The 18,983-nt window shown below is 51.5% G+C and overlaps 2 protein-coding genes and 1 long non-coding RNA gene across 5 annotated transcripts; 1 reads left to right on the plus strand and 2 right to left on the minus strand.

The window, feature by feature from the left end:
* The first annotated feature begins 831 nt into the window (after nucleotides 1-831).
* On the plus strand, nucleotides 832-2,356 carry LOC130536475 (uncharacterized). The gene is made up of 2 exons (XR_008953347.1): nucleotides 832-2,210; nucleotides 2,241-2,356. It is a non-coding gene; the product is annotated as an uncharacterized LOC130536475 (long non-coding RNA).
* Nucleotides 2,106-11,985, minus strand: mbtps1 (membrane-bound transcription factor peptidase, site 1). Of its 3 annotated transcripts, none has more exons than XM_057052302.1 (22): nucleotides 11,687-11,985; nucleotides 10,450-10,996; nucleotides 9,931-10,194; nucleotides 9,113-9,325; nucleotides 8,920-9,030; nucleotides 8,685-8,794; nucleotides 7,888-8,004; nucleotides 7,362-7,429; nucleotides 6,818-6,920; nucleotides 6,521-6,672; nucleotides 5,847-6,008; nucleotides 5,452-5,596; nucleotides 5,193-5,381; nucleotides 4,928-5,100; nucleotides 4,714-4,829; nucleotides 4,472-4,628; nucleotides 4,239-4,363; nucleotides 4,092-4,169; nucleotides 3,511-3,651; nucleotides 3,170-3,301; nucleotides 2,844-3,101; nucleotides 2,106-2,759 (listed from the first exon to the last, which is right to left on the minus strand). In XM_057052302.1, the coding sequence occupies exons 2-22, from the start codon at nucleotides 10,634-10,636 to the stop codon at nucleotides 2,560-2,562; spliced, it is 3,201 nt and encodes a 1,066-aa protein (XP_056908282.1). In that variant the 5' UTR covers nucleotides 10,637-10,996; nucleotides 11,687-11,985; the 3' UTR covers nucleotides 2,106-2,559. The 3 variants fall into 3 exon arrangements, with proteins under 3 accessions (XP_056908282.1, XP_056908279.1, XP_056908281.1); XM_057052299.1 differs by having other exon boundaries at nucleotides 9,113-9,328; XM_057052301.1 differs by lacking the exon at nucleotides 11,687-11,985 and adding an exon at nucleotides 11,536-11,556 and having other exon boundaries at nucleotides 9,113-9,328.
* A 1,853-nt stretch (nucleotides 11,986-13,838) lies between these two features.
* On the minus strand, nucleotides 13,839-17,617 carry pskh1 (protein serine kinase H1). Its single transcript, XM_057052390.1, has 4 exons — nucleotides 17,280-17,617; nucleotides 16,517-16,904; nucleotides 15,561-16,445; nucleotides 13,839-14,462 (listed from the first exon to the last, which is right to left on the minus strand). Exons 2-4 carry the CDS (start codon nucleotides 16,583-16,585, stop codon nucleotides 14,145-14,147), a joined length of 1,272 nt encoding a protein of 423 aa, XP_056908370.1. The 5' UTR covers nucleotides 16,586-16,904; nucleotides 17,280-17,617; the 3' UTR covers nucleotides 13,839-14,144.
* Between the last annotated feature and the right edge of the window lie 1,366 nt (nucleotides 17,618-18,983).

An 18,983-nucleotide genomic window follows, 5' to 3' on the forward strand; every position in this document is an offset into this window, starting at 1 on the left:
GCTCTGAGCGGACAGGGTTACAGGGAGGGGGGTCCGGGGGGTGGGGGGCGCCTTAAGCTGCTCAACAGAAACACGGGAACAGAATTTAGCTGTCCGGGACGGGAGCGCTAAGCTCTGGTGACTGGACTGACTGGGATGGACAGGGAACTTACAGCAACAGGCGGATTTCAATGATGAATCCGACCGAACGGAGGGAAGAACCTGACTGACGTCCACGTTTCACCTCGTGCACAGAGTCCAGGAGAGATGGAGATGCTCTGCTGCTACTGAGGAGCCCAAGATGGACCAGGAAAATACCCCCCAACCTGCAACCAGCACCAGCCTGACCCACTGATACCAGCCAGGATGGCTGTAGCCCATCTTCTTCAGGGTCAGAGATGGTGGTCTCCTGCTGTAGCCCATCTTCTTCAGGGTCAGAGATGGTGGTCTCCTGCTGCTGTAGCCCATCTTCTTCAGGGTCAGAGATGGTGATCTCCTGCTGCTGTAGCCCATCTTCTTCAGGGTTCAGAGATGGTGGCCTCCTGCTGTAGCCCATCTTCTTCAGGGTTCAGAGATGGTGTTCTCCTGCTGTAGCCCATCTTCTTCAGGGTCAGAGATGGTGGTCTCCTGCTGCTGTAGCCCATCTTCTTCAGGGTCAGAGATGGCGGTCTCCTGCTGTAGCCCATCTTCTTCAGGGTCAGAGATGGTGGTCTCCTGCTGCTGTAGCCCATCTTCTTCAGGGTCAGAGATGGTGGTCTCCATCCCTTGGTTGTAACCACTGGTTATTTGAGTTACTGTTGCCTTTCTATCATCAGGAATCTGGATCCTTTCAAACCCCTGCCAGCACCATGTTGGTACAGCTTTTTTAGCAGCATAAGAGTTTTGAAATGCTTTTTTTGTTTAATTATTCATGCTACGTATATTTCTAGCTCTTTCCAAAGCCTGGCGACCGCCTGTGGGTCGCTGGTGCATCAAACCCTGATGCTGTTGTGACATTTCCACTCGCTGGCATCAGTTTCGAACCGGGAGCCCCGTAGCCGATGTGGCAAAGCTAAGAAAGCTAATAACCTCCAGCACAGCACGCTAGCAAATGAAGGGAGTGTGTTGAAGCTTCCACTGGATCGCTTTTAACTTGACATCTGGGATACGAGTAACTGACTTGATCGGTCTGACGGGAGGTCCTGGCATCTGGGAACCATGAGGGGAAAGAGGGCATGTGACCTCCACTCCCCACCAGCTTTACCAAATCTTGTTAGCACAGCTAGCTGGCTTCGCGTTTCCCAAGGTTCCAAGAGAGATTAGTTCTTCAGCTAGGCCATCATTCCGGAGGACAGGTGACAGATCCACAGGCTGATCTGACCTATTAGGCCCGGATAAGCAGTAAAACCTCAACCCCCTCCCCCCCCCAGCACACCGACCTGCATCACCTCAGACGAAATCAAGGTGCCTGAGTGACTTCAGCCCCAGGCGGTTTAATACCACGAGCACGTTGGAGTGAGTTCATTTGTTTGACACTTCTTTACTCTGCAGTGAGAAAAGCAATCGTTCCTCTTCGTTAAGCCCAAAGCCGCAGCACAACAACGCCGTCCAGGCGCCATCAGCTTTTCCTTTAAAGTGAACTTAATGAAATGCATCAGAAAAATACAACAGAATCAGAGTCCAATCAGGCGAATGTAAATAAACATCTTATAAAAAGGAGACATTTTCCTGACGTGAGAAGAGCTTCATGTAAATGTTCCACCACCTGTGGAGTCGACATTTGTTAAAGAACTACATACTTGGAGGCACAAATAACATACTAGATCATCAGGTGGGTTCAAACAATCACCGTGGCGACACACAGGGGTCCTCAGGGGTAGAGCTGACCACACTAATGCCTGTTTTATTTAAAGAAAAATAAATCAATGAAAGTGAAGAGGCAATTTAACGGGCGGATTTTTGACCCCGAAAGGGATAAAGTGGTTAAAAAGATGAGATTTTCTACCTCTCGAACCCTTTTATGGGGGATTCTTGCTGAAGTTGACGGCGTAAGAACGTGATGAATTTCATGATTTCTTTAAAATACCAATGAGACTTTTCTCTCGAAGACGCGTGAAGATAAATGAGGGAAAACGTGACCGAAGAGCTGATTTTGAATATGCTGCTTTAATTGATGACACATAATTCAACCAGGCTGTCGGTCGTCACGACGACGTCCGGCCGGCCTTCACGAATGTTTACAATAAAAAAACGTAACGCTGTGGGCGGGACGTCCAAAAGAGACGCCCAACAAATCTCGATGGGCCTCAGGTGGGTCTCTAGATGACAGGGAGTTCAATAAATATTAGAAAAGCAAATTTAAAAAGACAGTTTGATCAGAGAGAAATGTACAATAAGTCCCAAACAGGCACATCTGGGCCCAGATGTGGGTACGTAGAGGTCGTGGGGCAACACTGTTCAACACCTAAAGGCTCCTCATTTAGACGAGGATCAAGAGCAGCTCGGCCGTCAGGTCCACGCTTGAGCGCGCTGGCCCGGCGCTCCGGCGCCGCCCGCCTCCCCAGTCCCGGGAGCAGCGCTGGGGCTCCAGCGCGGGGGCTCTCAGACGGTGGGGTTCTTCCCCACGGTGGACTGCTGCTGCAGGTACGTGGGCCTCTTCACTCGGGGTTTCCTGCGCTTGGGCTTGCTCTTCGCCTTGGTGAGTTGGACCACGAAAAAAGACAGGACCACCATCGCTCCCAGGAAGGCAAAGACGGGGATGGTCTGACCCACCTCCTGGTTGTAGCGGCCAGGCATGATACCTGAGGAGACCGAGACCGAGTATTGAGATGTGCAGCATTGCAGCAGCAGCCCCGCCCCTGGGGGGGCCTCACCCATCGCCTCACCTCCAGGGATGTCCCAGGCGCCGCTCTCCCCGGGAGATAAAGGTCGGACCTGGGGCCGGTACGCCCTCACGTTTGGTAGCGCCACTTTGTCCAGATCGATGGAGAGAAGCTTCTGATGCTTCCACAGGTTACTGGGTGCCGTCTCATTAACCGGTTGTGGCTTCGCCCAAGAGAGGTGGGGGCATGCTGGTAGGGGGCGGGGCTTAGGGTCTCCCAGGTGAGCCTCCAAGACCTTGGAGTAACGATACAGATGGTTTCCTGGGAAGAGAAATAAGATCGGTCCGAATTCCCAATAATCAGCCATCTGCGAACATGTTTGTCCTCACCTTCAAGTCTCTGTGGCAACGGGCGGTCGTTGCCTGCAGGTGCCGCCACCCTGTTGTGGGAGTGGCTCAGGCTGGGGGGGGTCATACTGTAGGAGGTGTACTGCAGGAGCGAGTCCAGCAGCCAGAAACAATCTGATGGAGAGAAGCCACAGTGGAACATTTCATCCCCAAACACGGGGCCGGGTCCACCCCAAACAGGGTTTGGCCATTTTGATTGGGAATAATAATAATAATAGTAATAATAATAATAATAATAATAATGATGATGATGATGATGCTGGTTCAGAACGTTGACCAGAGTTAAAAACAGGAGGAACCAGGAAAGCGGAACATCTGCTGACCTTTTTGTCTGTGACTGTCATCTATACAGTTGGAGTCGCCGTACAGAGCGATGCGGCCCCCCCCGTCCGATGGCGTTTGGTACAGTCCAAGGATGGGGACGCCCTCAACAACCGCCGTTTCCTGCTTCAAGACTTCTAAACCTGTTGGAAACAATCAAAAGCTTCACTTTTTGGACTGAAACAAGAAGACAGTTATTATCAGAAAAGTATGAAGATCAACAGATAAACAATGTCGGAATTTTAGGGAGGGGGACAAATCAATGATCAATCAAGAAGGATGGGGGGGTTCGGAAGATTTAGGCTCATCAAACTTCTGTAGAGTTCCTCGGGACAGCTTGGTTTGTCCCTGATGAGATCACAGTTGGTCCCCTGGAGGATCAGGGTTCCTCACAAACAAGATCTCCTCAGGTTTTTATCTTTGACCGAGGAGTCTTTACTCCTGGGGGGCGTCGAAGGGACTAAATGAAGCTTCCCTTCAAATTAAAAGCACTGGATATCTTTGCCCCTAATATTTCCTGGTGACCACCGAGGTCAAAGGGTGGGAGCAGAAGGATCTGAGCTGGTCCTGATTAAGAAGGTACCTTGGTCCTTTAGGTTCTTGGCGATCACGATTCCATCCTCTGGGAAACGTGCAATGCTGCAGCCGGAGGCGTAGTACACTGAGGCAGAGCACGTGCGGTTAGTTGGCTGACCACGGGACTAACGTGGGGCTAATGTCAAGGTCTTACTGTCGTGATCAGCCAAGGTGAAGTCCCCCTCGTACAGCCCGTCGCTGAACGCCATCCCCCAAACGGTCAGCAGGTCATTCAGCGCCGGCACGTTGGCTCCGCCCGTGTCCGGCATCCACCACTGTCTGCAGACGCAATTCACCTTTACAGCAGCTCACGGCGGCAACGCGACCCCAACGACCCCGACCCCCAACACATCAGCCAGGCGCCTCGTTGCACCTTTGCACCAATACCTGGTGTTCTCGTCGTAGAACTTGACCTTCCTCATGACCGAGGTGTTGTACCAGTCGCTGAAGATGATGAGCGAGAGGCCATTGTCAATGTCCCGCCTCAGCTTGGTGATTTCTTCAGGAAAATACTCCTCCTCGCTGTCCACCATTAGCAGAGTGCCTACAGGGTCACAGCAGCAGCAAAGAAGACGTGAGAACGTGATCCCAGAAGCCGAACAAGCTCCTCTGGTAAAGCTTTTCCTCACCATACTGACTGGCATCAAAGCAGGTAAAAGGGGCCCCAAGCACCTCCACAAAGTAGCCCATGCTTCTCAGGTGTTGGTACATGTCCCTGAAGTTCGTGTGGATGTGGTCTCCGTTCCTGGGAGAGACACAGCAACCATGCGTTACACCCAACCCAGATCCTGAATGCACAGATGATCGTTTGGGAGCTGCTAAGTCCCTCCTCTCGACACACACCAGTCCAGGGGATCGTTCTTCATGCGAAGGTTGTCTCGGGGGAAGTAACCCGGCGGGTAGCGCAGGTTGTGGTACTGGTCCCACAGCACCCTCTTACTGCGAGGGGGTGTCGGTACAATCTTCACCTTGATGGGGAGCTTGACTGTGGAGAGCAGCTCCCCGCCCACCTCAGACTGCAACAGGTCAGAGAGCAGGGTTGCATCTGGAGCGCAGGGGAACCGCGGCTAACGAGGCTTGAAATGAGAAGCATCGACGGAGCACTCACGTCGTTCTCCGCCGGGGACGCCACGGTCACCATGATGTGACCTTGAGCAATTCCTTCCCACGCCGCCGCCTTCTTGGCCACTGAAATGGACACAGCGAGGTAGCCGGCCCACGGCCACAGCACAGGGGAGTAGGACAGAGCCACATCGATGTGGTCACCATTCTGGGTCAGGTAGGGCTGCCAGATGGGCTGAACAAGAGGTCAAAGGTCAGCATCAACAGGTCAAGGGGGAACGCTGTGCTCGCGTACGTGCACGCACCTTCTCGAGGATCCTGCCGGTGACGCCCATCCCATTGAGAATGGTCACGTTGACAATAGTGGGCATTCCTCCGTAGTAGATGGGCTGGGAGCAGTAAGGCCACATGTAGGGACACTCGGTCAGGTCGATGTAGCTGGGAGAGAGACTGGGAGGAAACAGGGTGGCTAATGTCTGCGTGGAAACCTGCTCGGGACTAAAGAAGCCACAAAATGCCCGTGGACAACATGCAAAAGTGACAAATCTGGTGTAAAACCCCCCCACTAATGTTAAAGTCATACACATCTACCTTATTATTGAATTGTTCTTCAGCTCACGGTTCTCTAGAGTCAAGCTGAGCAGCACAAGCCACCGTTTGCTTGGTGATTTCATTCAGGAGGTTTTGGTGGACCCCTTACCTGGCCTGAGGTCTGTAGCTGTTGAGGATCTGATAGGCTCTGATCAGGTCCAGTTTCCCGTGGCCTTGTTCAAACATGTTGACTCCTGGGAGCCTGCGTGCCGAGGCAATCAGGGCCTGCTTCATGGAGGCGGGGTTGACCAGCTCTCTGTTCAGAACCGTGCTGAAGGCACAGGAAGTTAGGACATCATGAGCGTCACATCCCAGAGTTAGGACATCATGAGCGTCACATCCCAGAGTTAGGACATCATGAGCGTCACATAGTCCCAGAGTTAGGACATCATCAGCGTCACAAAGTCCCAGAGTTAGGACATCAGGAGCATCACATAGTCCCAGAGTTAGGACATCATGAGCGTCACATAGTCCCAGAGTTAGGACATCATGAGCATCACAGAGTCCCAAAGTTAGGACATCATGAGCATCACATAGTCCCAGAGTTAGGACATCATGAGCGTCACATAGTCCCAGAGTTAGGACATCATGAGCGTCACATAGTCCCAGAGTTAGGACATCATGAGCGTCACATAGTCCCAGAGTTAGGACATCATGAGCGTCACATAGTCCCAGAGTTAGGACATCATGAGCGTCACAGAGTCCCAGAGTTAGTTAGAAATGACATCAGCAGGATCAGAAGGATATCTGCGTTGGGTTAGGAGTATTGCAGATTCTACTCACCTGGCTAGAAGAGTAACAGCACCGGCTACAACGGGAGAAGCTACACTAGTGCCAGAGAGCGAACGACAGCCCTCCTTCATCCCGGATCCCCGAACACCTGAGCCGTAGGTGACGATGTCGGGCTTCACCCTGCCGTAGCCTCCTGGCAGCTCCTGGACACACAGCAGCAGGGATTCAGGGTCACTCCAGCCGAGCCCCAGCTCAGCCACCACCGTGGCCCAGTGCACGTGTGGCCATGCTGGCAACCTGCGAACAGGTGATGGAGATTCAAAGGAAACAACTCCACGCGTCTCTCACCCAGGTCGTCATTCCTCTGGAGGAAAATCGAGCAATGTTGTCCTCAAAGTCGATCCCTCCCACGCCGATCACGTCCATCTGGTCTGCTGGGTTGTTCAGCGTGCTGAGACAGAGACAGCCGGGGACAGTGGACAATGGAGCCCTGATTAGATTTGCTTGACATTTAGAAACATTTCCTCTCCTTGTCGAGGTAATTATCACTCATTAAGTAGCAGCAACACACACTCTCCCCCCACTTAGACACATCTAATGGGATGACGACAGCGTGACCTGTGGGGGAAGGGGCGTTCAGGGTCGCCGCCCACAGCCTGTCAAGCTCTCCAAACCAGTGTCTCAGTGAGGACCATCTCCCAGCCAACACAAGGTTTCCTTAACTTCATCCTCTCCGAGTAGAGGGTTGCTCATGTCTGAAATCTTCTGGACCACTTCCTGGTGTACTCTCGGGTCTGTAATGTTTCATCCTGGCCAGGAGGACCCTCACCCTCCCATGACCTTGAGCTTCAACCTTCCCCAAACTTGTGTCCTCCAGCAGGAGCAAACGTACCCGTAGAGAGGTCCATCGTTGCCGATAGCAGAGACCATGATCACTTTGTTGGCAGTCAGCTCCCAGACCTGGCCAACAAACAGAGCAACTATGGATGCAATTATTGAGGTTTCAATCAAACTGGGTGGTCGGGCAATGCTTTTGTGATCATTCCCATGCTAATTATTACTGTTTATAATTACAATTTCATTGGTTTATTTTTATTTGGTGTATTTTATGCTTTATTTTGTTGTGTTGTATTTCACTACTCTATCTTAGTTGTAAAGCACATTGTTATTTTACCTATAAAAGAGCTGTACAAATAAAGTATGATTGATTTCCTTAATAATTTACAATACAAAACTTTTACAGCAGCCATTTTCCCAACATGACTTCTACACTTGAAAGGATCGACATTAAACTTCCATTATCGATACAAATTGAGAATAATAAAGAGCTGTGCAGCATGACTGTACATAAAAGGCAGTGCCATGGATTAGGGTGCAAGCGTTGCCTTCTGGCCCCACCCTGAGCAAGGTCATCTCACCTTATCAACAAAGGGATGGTCCATGAAGTCAGGCCCGCCGATACTGAGGTTCAGAACATCGATCTTCTTCAGGATGGCGTAGTTGAATGCATCTAGAAACCATGACGTGTAGGAGACCTGGGGGGGGGATGACACCAGTTAAAATGTAAAGGTGATGCATTACTACACCAAAGCTAACACATCACTTAGGAAGTTTAACGCGATTCTCCACTTGTTTGCTAGAAATCTAACCGAGGTCAGGCGTTGCCAAAGCAAACTGGAAGAGAAAGCAAACCCCAGGAGATCTGAGCCCAGCTCTCAGATAACTGCCCGAGGAATCGGCCCTTTGTTCGAGACTGTTGGCGTCATTGTTTGTGTGCAGTTGTTATGGAGTATGGAGCTGTGGGTTCCCCTCAGCAGAAGAAGACTGTAAGGAGATATCAAGGTGCTTTCAGGTCCTCTTTTCTTTAGCTCACAATGTGATTAAGTTCATCAGTTAAGAGGAAGAGTGGAGGTCAAGCTCAGGTCTGGGAGACCAGGAAAAGATCAGAGGGATCTCCTGGTAGGGTTGATGGAAAAGCAGGTCAGAACCTCCAGGAGGATCCAGCAGACGCTGGAGTCCTGGGTCACTCTTCACCTGTTGACCTTCATGGAAGAGTCGTCAGAAGGAAAGCTCTCCTAATGTGAGATGTTAGGAGACATCAGCCTGCACACATCACGAGCAGTTCTCCCTCACTTTTGCTTCATGTCGCACGTCCTTAACTGGTGAAACTAAGATAAACCTTGACCAGAAGGGCCAAACCTTCCCGTGTGTGCACCTGGTTATTGGTGAAGACTCTGAAGATGTGCAGCTCAGAGTCTGGGGCGAAGCCCTGACACTCTCTCATGCTGGCGATGACTCCTGCTACAAAGGTGCCGTGGCCCAAACCTGCAGGACGAGACAACACACGTAACGCTAGTTTCACCATTGCTAACGCTAACGAAGCACCAACAGCATGTGGAGAACTGCAACATTTATCGGGATCAGGATTTAGGACTCTTTACTCTCCTCACCATCATCTAGTGTCTTTTCATTGGTCCAGTTGGTCCGTTCCTTTACGTTCTTAAAATGGGGGTGCTTCTCGCTCAGGCCTGTATCAAAGACCGCCACCTTCACACCGGCACCTACGCCATCACACGAGAGACGGGTCAGGTTCCGTCACGGCTGTATCGGGTCAGAACAAGGCGTGCAGAGTGCTGCTCCCACCCGTATGGCCCATCTGCCAAAGAACGTCCGCCTGGAGGATCTGGGCGACGTGGCGGGGGATCGCCCGGAGAAGCCGTCGGCTGGAGTGGCGACCCGTGGCGTGCCAGAAGCCCGAGCCCAGAGACAAACTGGTTCGCCGGAAAGGACGGGACGACTGCCACGACTGCCACTTCTGCGCCTTGGTGCTTGCGTTGCACGGAGCGGTGGGTTCTGCTGCTTTAGGGACAGAAGCAGAGCGCTGACTGGACGTCCCATCCCAGTCTTAATGATCACGTCTGGAGAGGGGCGCGCTCAGGCCGCCTGTCCTCATTCTAACCACAAAACTACAGAGCTCTTCTACACATGTGTGCTGCAGTAAGGATGCAGATGTGGCCACCTAATGAGAGAAAATGATGATCAAGGTGCTCCGTTTACTCCAGCTAGAGAGATTTCCACATGCAAAGGGTGGGTACACTCCAACTACGGAGTGAACGTGTCAGGAAGAGCCCTTAGAGCCTTTAGACTCGGGGTTCGTTAGCTTAGATTTCTCTCTGTTGGACCCCCAGACTCAGAACATCGACCCTGTCCGGTCTTAACAGGGCTATTAGACGCTGCGTGTGTGTGTGTGTGTGTGTGTTGGTGTCTATATGATATGATATGCCCTGATATGACATTCTACTTATCCTTATCTACTTATTCATTATCACGGGATTAACCGCTCTTTGGCTCTCTTAAGAGAGGACAAATGAGATGAGACATTGCCTTAGCTCCCATGAGACAGCACTCACACATAAGCAAATCCAGGAATTGTCAAACATCGCCACACTTTTAAGACTCACAGGAGACGTATTTGAGCAGGCGGAACACTTTGCGTTGCGGCGTGACTCTCTTGATGTAAGGATGGTCCTCCAGCATCAGCAGGTTACCGGGAGAAGCTTGGCGGATGTGGACCAGCTCGAAGTCACTGGGGAAGTCAGATGCTGGATTTTCCCGGGGAACGATGCGCCACTCCAGCAAGTGATCGCCGATGTTCCGCAGGGCACTGCTGATGTACAAGCTGCGCGCTTTGGCCGAGAAGTAGCCGATAAATCCGATGATGTATTCTGCAGAAACAGGCCAGGGGCGCTTTTAAAAAACACTGCAGACTTGTCAACACATCCCCCCTAATAACCCTGACATTAGAGTAAAAACAGAAGAAGAAAAGAGCCTTTTTGAAAGTTGAAATTAAAGGAATACCCTTTCTCCAACATCAACACCTCATTTCCTCTTTCTCACTTGCTGTGATTATCCATCTGTCCATCAATGACATCATCTGGACGACAGAGGAAAAGGAAAAACACCTTTAATTAGATTCTTACCATCTTCCACCACCTTAGAAGAGAACTCCAACTTTAGGGTCAGGTGGGAGCAGTTGGAGTCACAGGAGGACGGTTGCGGTGGGTCGGTGGTAGGCTTGGACCCCCCCAATGGCTCCGTTCCTAACAAAGGCAGGAAGCCCACCAGCAGCCCCAAAAAAACAGATACCCACACAGGAAACAGGAGCATTTTGACGTGCTAAACAAACGGAACAATCCCAGTTACTTCGAGGAATGAACTGGTTAAGAGGAAAGAGAAACCACTAAGACTGGACTTCAGGTTAGTGGCGTGTCCACGGCATTTCAAGTCCAGTGCTCCCGATTTGAATCCATACTTCAAACAGCCCGATGAGCTAGACTAATTTCTTTCTGCGTTTTCTCTCCATGATGGTTGTCCAGGGTGGAAGTCAGTGGCACTGCCGGAGCAAACCCAGAGTCTCCATGTCGAGAGCAAGGGAGGCAGCCGGTGATGACAGCAGGAGGATCCGGAAGGGCTGCAGGCTATGGATTATGTCAGTCCCTCTTTCACTGCAGGCGTTCCTTTTGGAATCTGAAATGAAAGAAGCGCACAGCTAAAATGATCACCTCAATCACTCAGTCATGAACGAGCATTTCCTTTTCTCATAGAAAGAAAGAAACTCCACCACCTTCTAAGCATAAACAGACAGACTGGGAGTAATGAGAGAAAAGTCATTGTTCTGGTTTAAAGGTAATTTATGGTAACTTGTATAATCAGTCTTGACAGAATCCAGCAAATTAAAACAAGAGAACTTGGAATCAGTCTTATTAACATGAGCCATTAAAGGTTCAACTGGGCTGTTTTGCAGCCTGAAACGACTGTCAATAGGCTTTTGTTCGGTGGGGATCGTTGCTTGAGCAAGCACAATATTCAAAGACCAGAGGTAGCAAAAATAGTGTCACCAGTCCGGGCAGGAAGGTAAACAGCTCACTAAGCTAACAAAGCAAGAACAAAAAGCCATTTAAGCGCACATTCTGAGGAATGAACCACTACGAAGAATGGAGGAGAGGCTAACCTCGAGGAGGGAAGGATTTCATTTAAACACCGTCTATGACAACATTTGGACAAACCTCGAAGGCAGGTGGGAATGCAGCCAAGGCTGCACACACACCTCAAAGCTGCTTCCAACCACGGTTGTTTTGGCCCCAGGAAGCTACCGCAGCACTAGCTTTAGCAAGCAAAGCTGAAATATCCGTAGGCGTCTGGGTCGTTAAAACTCACCGTGCTGACAAATGCTTCCCAGTCAGGTGTAGGTGTTCGTATAGCGCATCGTCCGTGTAGTGGTGAAATAACGAACACTACTTCATTGTTATATTGAGCCAATTATACGCTAGTAGCATTCCAGCTAAAGGCTACAGACACTGACGTATGCTTCCCTGCGGGTTGCCAGGTTCTTCTTCTCTCGATTAATGCGCGTCGCAGCCAACCTGTCGAGCTCTCTATCGCCCCCTACCTGACGGAGTGTGCGCAGCCTTGTGGTGACATTTACTTCAGGATGTAATTTAAGTCCATAGAACCACAATCAAAACCAGCTGGGAAAAAAGTAGATAAAGGGCTTGGAGAGACCTCGGACATCTCTTATCTTACATTCAAGTCTTGGAACGTCCTCTATCCTAACTTATTCATACGTTCGGCTGACACGTCTAATAAAATGAAACAAAAAGAAGGAGGTGTTCAGACGTTACAGTTGTCGGCACACAGAAGAACCCCGGTGGTCCGGAGCAGATATTCGGACAGCGATAGTATCAATACGTTTTATTGTTCACCTCAGATTAAAAATACAGACAGATAAACACGTGAGGTCGGCTGACATGGCTCGGCTGGATTTCCAGGACAAGAGTTACACGTGAAGAAGAACCAGAAGAAGATGAGAGCAACGTTGGCCAGTTTGAGGAGACACAACAAACCCAATGACGAGGAGAACTCAACGGAATAGAATATAAATAATGTGCTGTTGGGGAAGATTTTCAAAGGATTGTTTAAAGATACAGAAAAAAAAATTAAATCCACGATCAAAAAATCACATTCTTTTGACCAAGGACTTGCATTCAAGTTCAGAATATTCAAACTTATATATAATAGTCTATATTCTCTATTAACCTCGGAAACTTTTACCAGGTTTACAAAAAAGCTACACGACTATGAGTTCATATAACTGCCCTAAAACAACAGCTCAGTTATGCAGTGAAACAGGAATATACGAGGAAACGGACCATCAGGCACGTCCGGGGCATCAACACCGGCCAACGGTGAAGGTCAAGGACCCCCCCCCCCCCCCCGCTAAGAGAACCATCCTGGACTGAATAAGTTGGCCCAGATTCTGGTATTTAAGTGCACTTCCAGAGCAAACACCACCCCCCCAAACATGGAAACACGAGTTCACGGTTCTTTTCAGTGGTTCTTCGTCGTTCCTGCTCCAACAGTTCCAGGCCCACGTCGGTCGGAGCCTCGAAAAAAGGTGAACTTTAATCCTGACGCCGTCGGATGTGGTGGGAATTTGATTTTAGGTGGCTTCTTCGTCACTTAAAACCGCTGGAAACAGGTGAGCGGGAGCGGCCGGGCCTGCTGGTTCCGGCACGTCTTTGGGTCCAAAAGGTTGAAGATGCAGATGTGAAGAAGGGAACCGAGAGAGAAGAAGAACCCAGTAACTTCAAACCACTTCAAACAAAAGGCTTAAATGTCTGTTTGGGTGGGAGAAGGAAAACGATCTGGTCCAATAGTGGTCAAAGTCCAGCTCTCCCAGCTCCAGATTCTCCCATCGTCCTGGTCTGGAGGGGGGCCTGATGTTGGGGGGGGGGGGGGGGGGGGCAGAAGAATGTCCAGGGACCACCGTGAAGACAGTCAACAAGAGGAAAAGACTTCCCTCTGAAGCTGATCGAGGGTCCAGGGCAAAGGAGCTGCAGCACGTTCTGGTGAGAACTGTTTTTTTTTTGGGAGGGGGGGGGGCACCCTCAGGCTGGGGGCCTCCGTCAACCTCAAAAGTCCGTCATTCTCATCCTTTTACGTCACAAAAGCCTGGAAACTCGCCCGTTTACAGCACTGTAGCTTGAAGTGGTTCTAAAGGGCTTCAGGACCCCCCCCCCCCCCACCCCCCCAACACACACCCTCCACCCCCCCAGAGACAGATGAGAGAAAGGCAGACTTAATTAAGATGACCGACCTTCATTAGGACTTTTAGGAGACGTCTGGAAGACAAGAGCTGCACATAACGCAGCAACATCACAGCAATGGGGGAGGGGCCTCGCCCCGCCCCATCAAGGTCATTAGGTCACGGTCCATCAAGGTCATTAGGTCACGGCCCATCAAGGTCATTAGGTCAAGGTCCATCAAGGTCATTAGGTCACGGTCCATCAGGTCATTAGGTCAAGTCCATCAAGGTCATTAGGTCACGGCCCATCAAGGTCATTAGGTCAAGGTCCATCAAGGTCATTAGGTCACGGTCCATCAAGGTCATTGTCCAGTGGCCGTTTGGATCCAGACTGTGTGTTCAGGTCAGTAATAAATAAATATGTAGAGATTCTGGGGGACAAACAGAGGAGGGACGAGTCCAAGACGAGGCCGAGAAGTTCTGGACACAAATGTTGCTGGTCGGTACCAAGTCTGGCCACCCAGGACACCCCCCCCGGGTCCAACTGGAGAGCCGAGAGGCCTCTGGGCCCCTGGAGCCCCGTGGGGGGTCTCACCCGTTGTACTGCTGCTGGTAGCGCCGGTTCAGCTCGCGCAGCTCCTTCTCCCGGACTCTTCGGGCCTTGTTGGACTTGGTGGAGCGGCTGGAGCGGGTCGACTGGGCCGACTTGGTGCTGTGGCAGCGCGAGGACGCCCGCTTGAGGAGGTTCTGAGATATGCAGCGCTGCAGGTTCTTCATGGAGGAGGACGCGGCCAAGCTAATGATCCAGGGGTGCTTCAGGGCCTGACCCGCCGTCAGCCGCTCGCTGGGGTCCACCGTCAGGATCCGCTCAACAAAGTCCTTGGCCAGGTTGGACACGCTGGGCCACGGCTGCAGGGGACACAGGTCAGCACGTTAGCACACGTTAGCACGTGTTAGCACGCGTTAGCACAGGCTAACACACGTCAGCACACGTTAGCACAGGCTAACACACGTTAGCACACGTTAGCACAGGCTAACACACTTTAGCACACGTTAGCACGCATTAGCACACGTCAACACGTTAGCACAGGCTAATACACGTCAGCACACGTCAGCACAGGCTAACACACGTTAGCACGTGTTAGCATGCGTTAGCACACGTCAACACGTTAGCACAGGCTAATACACGTCAGCACACGTCAGCACAGGCTAACACACGTTAGCACGCGTTAGCACACATTAGCACACGTCAGCACACGTCAACACGTTAGCACGCGTTAGCACACGTTAGCACGCGTTAACACACGTTACATATAAGACAGCCGTCAGGGATTTGCAGCGTCACCGAAGGTAGAGTTTCCCCTTCAGGGGTCAAGACCTTCAGCACCAGTAGAACTGACCCTGTCGGATCCGGGTCGGGGGGGACAAAAAAGCTAAAGAAAGGAAAGGAAGGAAGGAAGGAAGGAAGGAAGGAAGGAAGGAAGGAAGACAGGAGGGAAGGAAGGAAGGAAGGAAGACAGGAGGGAAGGAAGGAAGACAGGAGGGAAGGAAGGAAGGAAGACAGGAAGGAAGGAAGACAGGAAGGAAGGAAGGAAGGAAGGAAGGAAGGAAGGAAGGAAGGAAGGAAGGAAGGAAGGAAAGGAATGAAAGGAATGAATGCAGGGCAGACAGAAATATATATATACACAGACAGACAGTGATAGTGGTTCAGCACCGATTATCTTGGATTTTTCCAGTGCTTTGATCACTGGTTATCTTTGATTTTTTCCTGTGCTTTGATCCGATGCTGCTCTGAGCTGTGATTAAAGAGCCGTTTAGAACAAAAAGCTGGATCCAACCTGGAAAACTGGCGTTTAAATTAAAAACAGCCAGGACCTGAACGCACGTTTCCTTTTAAACCTTCTCAACCTTCAGCTGCCACCAAAGTCCTGATGTGAACCAACCGTTAAAGGTGGGGGGGGGGTTGGGCGGTTGGGGGGGGGGGGATGGGGGGTTGGGGGGGCTCACCTCTCCGGAGAAGCTGTACTTCCCCTTGAGAATCTGCCGGTACAGCCTCATCCGGTTGTCGTCCTCGAACGGCATGGTCCCGCTCAGCAGGATGTAGGAGATCACCCCCAGCGCCCACATGTCCACGGCGTTCGTATAGGGTTTCCTCACGAGGATCTCAGGGGCGATGTACTCCGGCGTCCCGCAGGTGGTCTTCATCAGACACTCGTCGCCCTTCTTCCTGCTGCTGGCCAGGCCGAAGTCGGTGATGATGATCTTGGAGTCGGCTCCCGGGTGGTAGTAAAGCAGGTTCTCGGGCTTCAGGTCCCGGTGGGTGATCCCCAGCGTGTGGAGGTACTTGAGCCCGTCCAGAACCATCTGCAGCACCCGGGTGGCGTCGCGCTCCGTGAAGGAGCCGCGGGCGATGATGCGGTCGAAGAGCTCGCCCCCCGTGGCCAGCTCCATCACCATGTAGACGCGCTCGGCCGTCTCGAACACCTCCATCAGCTGGATGATGTTGGCGTGGCGGACGCGGCGCAGCACGCACAGCTCCGACTCGCACACCTCCCGCCCCTCCCGGTACCGGGTCTCGATCATCTTGATGGCGTACGGCTGCCGCGTGCTCTTGTGCTCCACGCGCACCACCCGGCTGAAGCTGCCGCGCCCGATCAGGGCTTTGATGTCGTACTTGGCGGTGACGCGCGGGTCGAACTTGGCGCGGTACTTGGCCACCTTCCTGCGCTGCGGGTCGGGCGGCTCCGCCGGGGGCTGGGCGGAGGCGGTCCGGTCCTGGGTCGGGTGGGCGGAGCGCGCCTTGTCGCCGGCGCCGTCCATTTTGCTCTGGGCGCAGTCCCCGCGTATGAAGTGCTTGTAGACGTCCGTCTGAGGAGGCTGCGGCGTGTCCACCTGCCGGGACACAAAGGTCACGCCGTTATTTAAGAGTCGAGCAGAACCAAGACCCAGGTGCTGGTGCTGACCTTTTTGACCAGATCCAGCTGAACGTCCCCTGGAGGCTCGGGGAGGACCTTACTGTTCCTGCACCCCATCACATCACCTCGGGCCGCTGCCCCGTCAGCCCCTCAGGCCACCAGGAGTCCTGCCTCATCACAGCCGGTCCAACGCACTCAGGGCATCGGGCGTCCGGGTCGGGCCCACAGAGGGTTGCTGGACGCGGCCGGCGCCAGTCGTGAGCTCTGAACGCCGCTGCATGCGTGTGAACATCCGCGGTCCGAGGGCAGAGGAAGAGCGGCGGGGTTGGTCCCGATGTGGCGGTCCGGTGTGGACGATCCCGGAGAAAGACCGGATGGAGGAGGAACCGGTTCGGGATCTAACGGAGGTCCGTTACAGAGGGAAGCTGCTCTGAAACTGGGAGTAAGAGACAAAGAAAAACAGACAGATCTTTAGCATCAGGTTCAGAAAGACAAACCTAAAGGAGCCGAACAAATAAACTCCTTAAAACTAGACACTGTAGAACATCAATGTTCACTTTTAACAACAACAAAACAAAAGTTGGGAAGTTCCAAATGACCAGATTCACATTCTGACTCTGGAAAACGTCTTGACGTTAAATCAAAGTGGTGGAATCTCCATTACAGCTTAATTAAATGAGAATAAACAGGCCTCGTCTGTCAGGACGACCTTTTCCAGTGGATCCGCGCCTGGAACCCGCCTGGCCGGGAGAGGCTCCGGCTCCTGAGAGCATCCACATACCGAGGGGACAAAAGTGCAGGAGAATCTTACCCTTCCTGGTCCCGGAGAGCCGAGGGTAGTCGGAGGCTAACTAGCCGACTAGCAGCAGGGTTGGACTCCCAAGTTGGCCAAATCCAGCCTCCTCACCCCACTATCACTCAGCTCGGCTTCTCCATTTTCACTTCACTTTTCCCAAGTTTCTTCCTGAAGGGAAAACAAGTCAAACGTGTTCATGGCGCCGCTCGCAACGCCCGGCGTCAGTTCCGAAGCTTCCAGAGGAGAATATTTAAAAGTATCCAAAGTTAGTCCGTGAAGTCTCTTCTCCGGACGGTGTTTTTAAAGCGCAGCCACCCTCTCGGTCAAGTTGGCGGAAGTCGACGCGGGCGTGAGCTTCCGGTGCCCGCTTTCAAAATAAAACGCCACCAAACACCAAGCAGGATTCTGATAGCACGCGCAAAGGAACATCAAGCTTTATATTAAGTACAACTTTGGCTCCTGTCACACTGTCAACCATAATATACCATCACTCCACCATAATGGCATTTTGAAAAAGCCATGACGTGAAGAGCTGAAGTGGACGGTTGTTTTTGTTTTTTCGGTTAGTTGTAAAGAGAGAGTGAAATTAAAAGAGTTGTCAAAATTGGCGCATGAGGTCGGGGTATTTATAGACTCAATGCCCCTATAATATAAACACGGGCTGTATTGGTATATTTTGGGTGTGTCCCGATGACGCAGCAGGTAAAATGTTGGACCGGTTGGAAAATGTATGGAAATAACGTATTGACGTTTGTGTCAGTTCCCGACGCGTCCACGTGGTGTCACTGTTGCAACGAAGTTTAATTTTATGTCGAAATCACCGAAGCCCAATAACCCCAAAACGCATATATGATGTATCTATAATGTATAGAACCTACTGCAACAACAACTACGGACTAAGTCCTTGTGTCTGAGCAGGGCCAGGGGCCAAAGTGAGACAAGAAATAAGGAAACTGGTGGCCAGAGCTCAACAACACAGGGGGGGTCAGGGGAAGCCTGGTTCTCCTGGGGCCCAACTGGGGCCGCTGCAACTCAAGGATGAGCCAGATGTTCCAGCTGTTCATAAGAGGGCGCTCTTCCACAGGTCCACCAGGTGTCCCCAGAGGCTGAAGACAGCATGAATAATCACGCGGTTTTATTAAACTCTAATCTGGTTGTGACAGAGAAACTGACGCGAGTTGTGTTTAATCACTGGTCCGATTGTCTGGAGGCGACTGAAATGAATCACGTTTAAGGTTTATTCTGACAGAAAGCTGGAAAAAAACATCAGCCAACGTTATTGGTTTTATTTATTACATAATGAAAGTGCACTGCTACAGAATGATGGTCTTTATTTAAGCCAGCCCTTTCAGAACCGATGGAATTTAGCTCAATTCTGCCTCCTTTGTGCTCCAACAATCTTCATTTTGTCTGAGTTAGGAAGAAGAAATGAGGTCGTTGTGCACCGACCTGCCGACCTCTGACCCCACTGACCCGCTCGGCTCTTCTGCTCTTCATCAGCGTTTGACCTGCTGATTTAGGGAGAATCCGGATCTTTAGCTAATTAAAAACACACCAAATAAATGGAGCCGGATCTTTTGGGAGGGGACAGGACTTCAGCCATTTCATCATTGCTGTAAGAGATCAACACTTTCTTGCTTCAGACCTGATTTTTTTTTGGGGGGGGGGGGGGTTGTGAGGCCTCTCCTTTTGTTGCCCCCCCCCCCCAGAGTCAGTATC

This window comes from Takifugu flavidus, chromosome 13, assembly GCF_003711565.1.
Source record: "Takifugu flavidus isolate HTHZ2018 chromosome 13, ASM371156v2, whole genome shotgun sequence".
NCBI classification, from domain to species: Eukaryota; Metazoa; Chordata; class Actinopteri; order Tetraodontiformes; family Tetraodontidae; genus Takifugu; species Takifugu flavidus.

What these genes read in the sequence shown, in the direction of transcription:
- mbtps1 (XM_057052299.1), bottom strand. Translation starts at nt 10,636, where the DNA reads ATGCTCCTGTTTCCTGTGTGGGTATCTGTTTTTTTGGGGCTGCTGGTG. An exon ending in CCTGCTCAAATACGTCTCCT is followed by an intron (nt 9,329 to 9,930) that starts GTGAGTCTTAAA and finishes CTGTCCCTAAAG; the next exon opens with CAGCAGAACCCACCGCTCCG. An exon ending in CAAGAACCTAAAGGACCAAG is followed by an intron (nt 3,652 to 4,091) that starts GTACCTTCTTAA and finishes TGTTTCCAACAG; the next exon opens with GTTTAGAAGTCTTGAAGCAG.
- pskh1 (XM_057052390.1), bottom strand. Translation starts at nt 16,585, where the DNA reads ATGGGGTGCAGGAACAGTAAGGTCCTCCCCGAGCCTCCAGGGGACGTT. An exon ending in AGCTGGATCTGGTCAAAAAG is followed by an intron (nt 16,446 to 16,516) that starts GTCAGCACCAGC and finishes GTGTCCCGGCAG; the next exon opens with GTGGACACGCCGCAGCCTCC. An exon ending in AGTACAGCTTCTCCGGAGAG is followed by an intron (nt 14,463 to 15,560) that starts GTGAGCCCCCCC and finishes TGTCCCCTGCAG; the next exon opens with CCGTGGCCCAGCGTGTCCAA.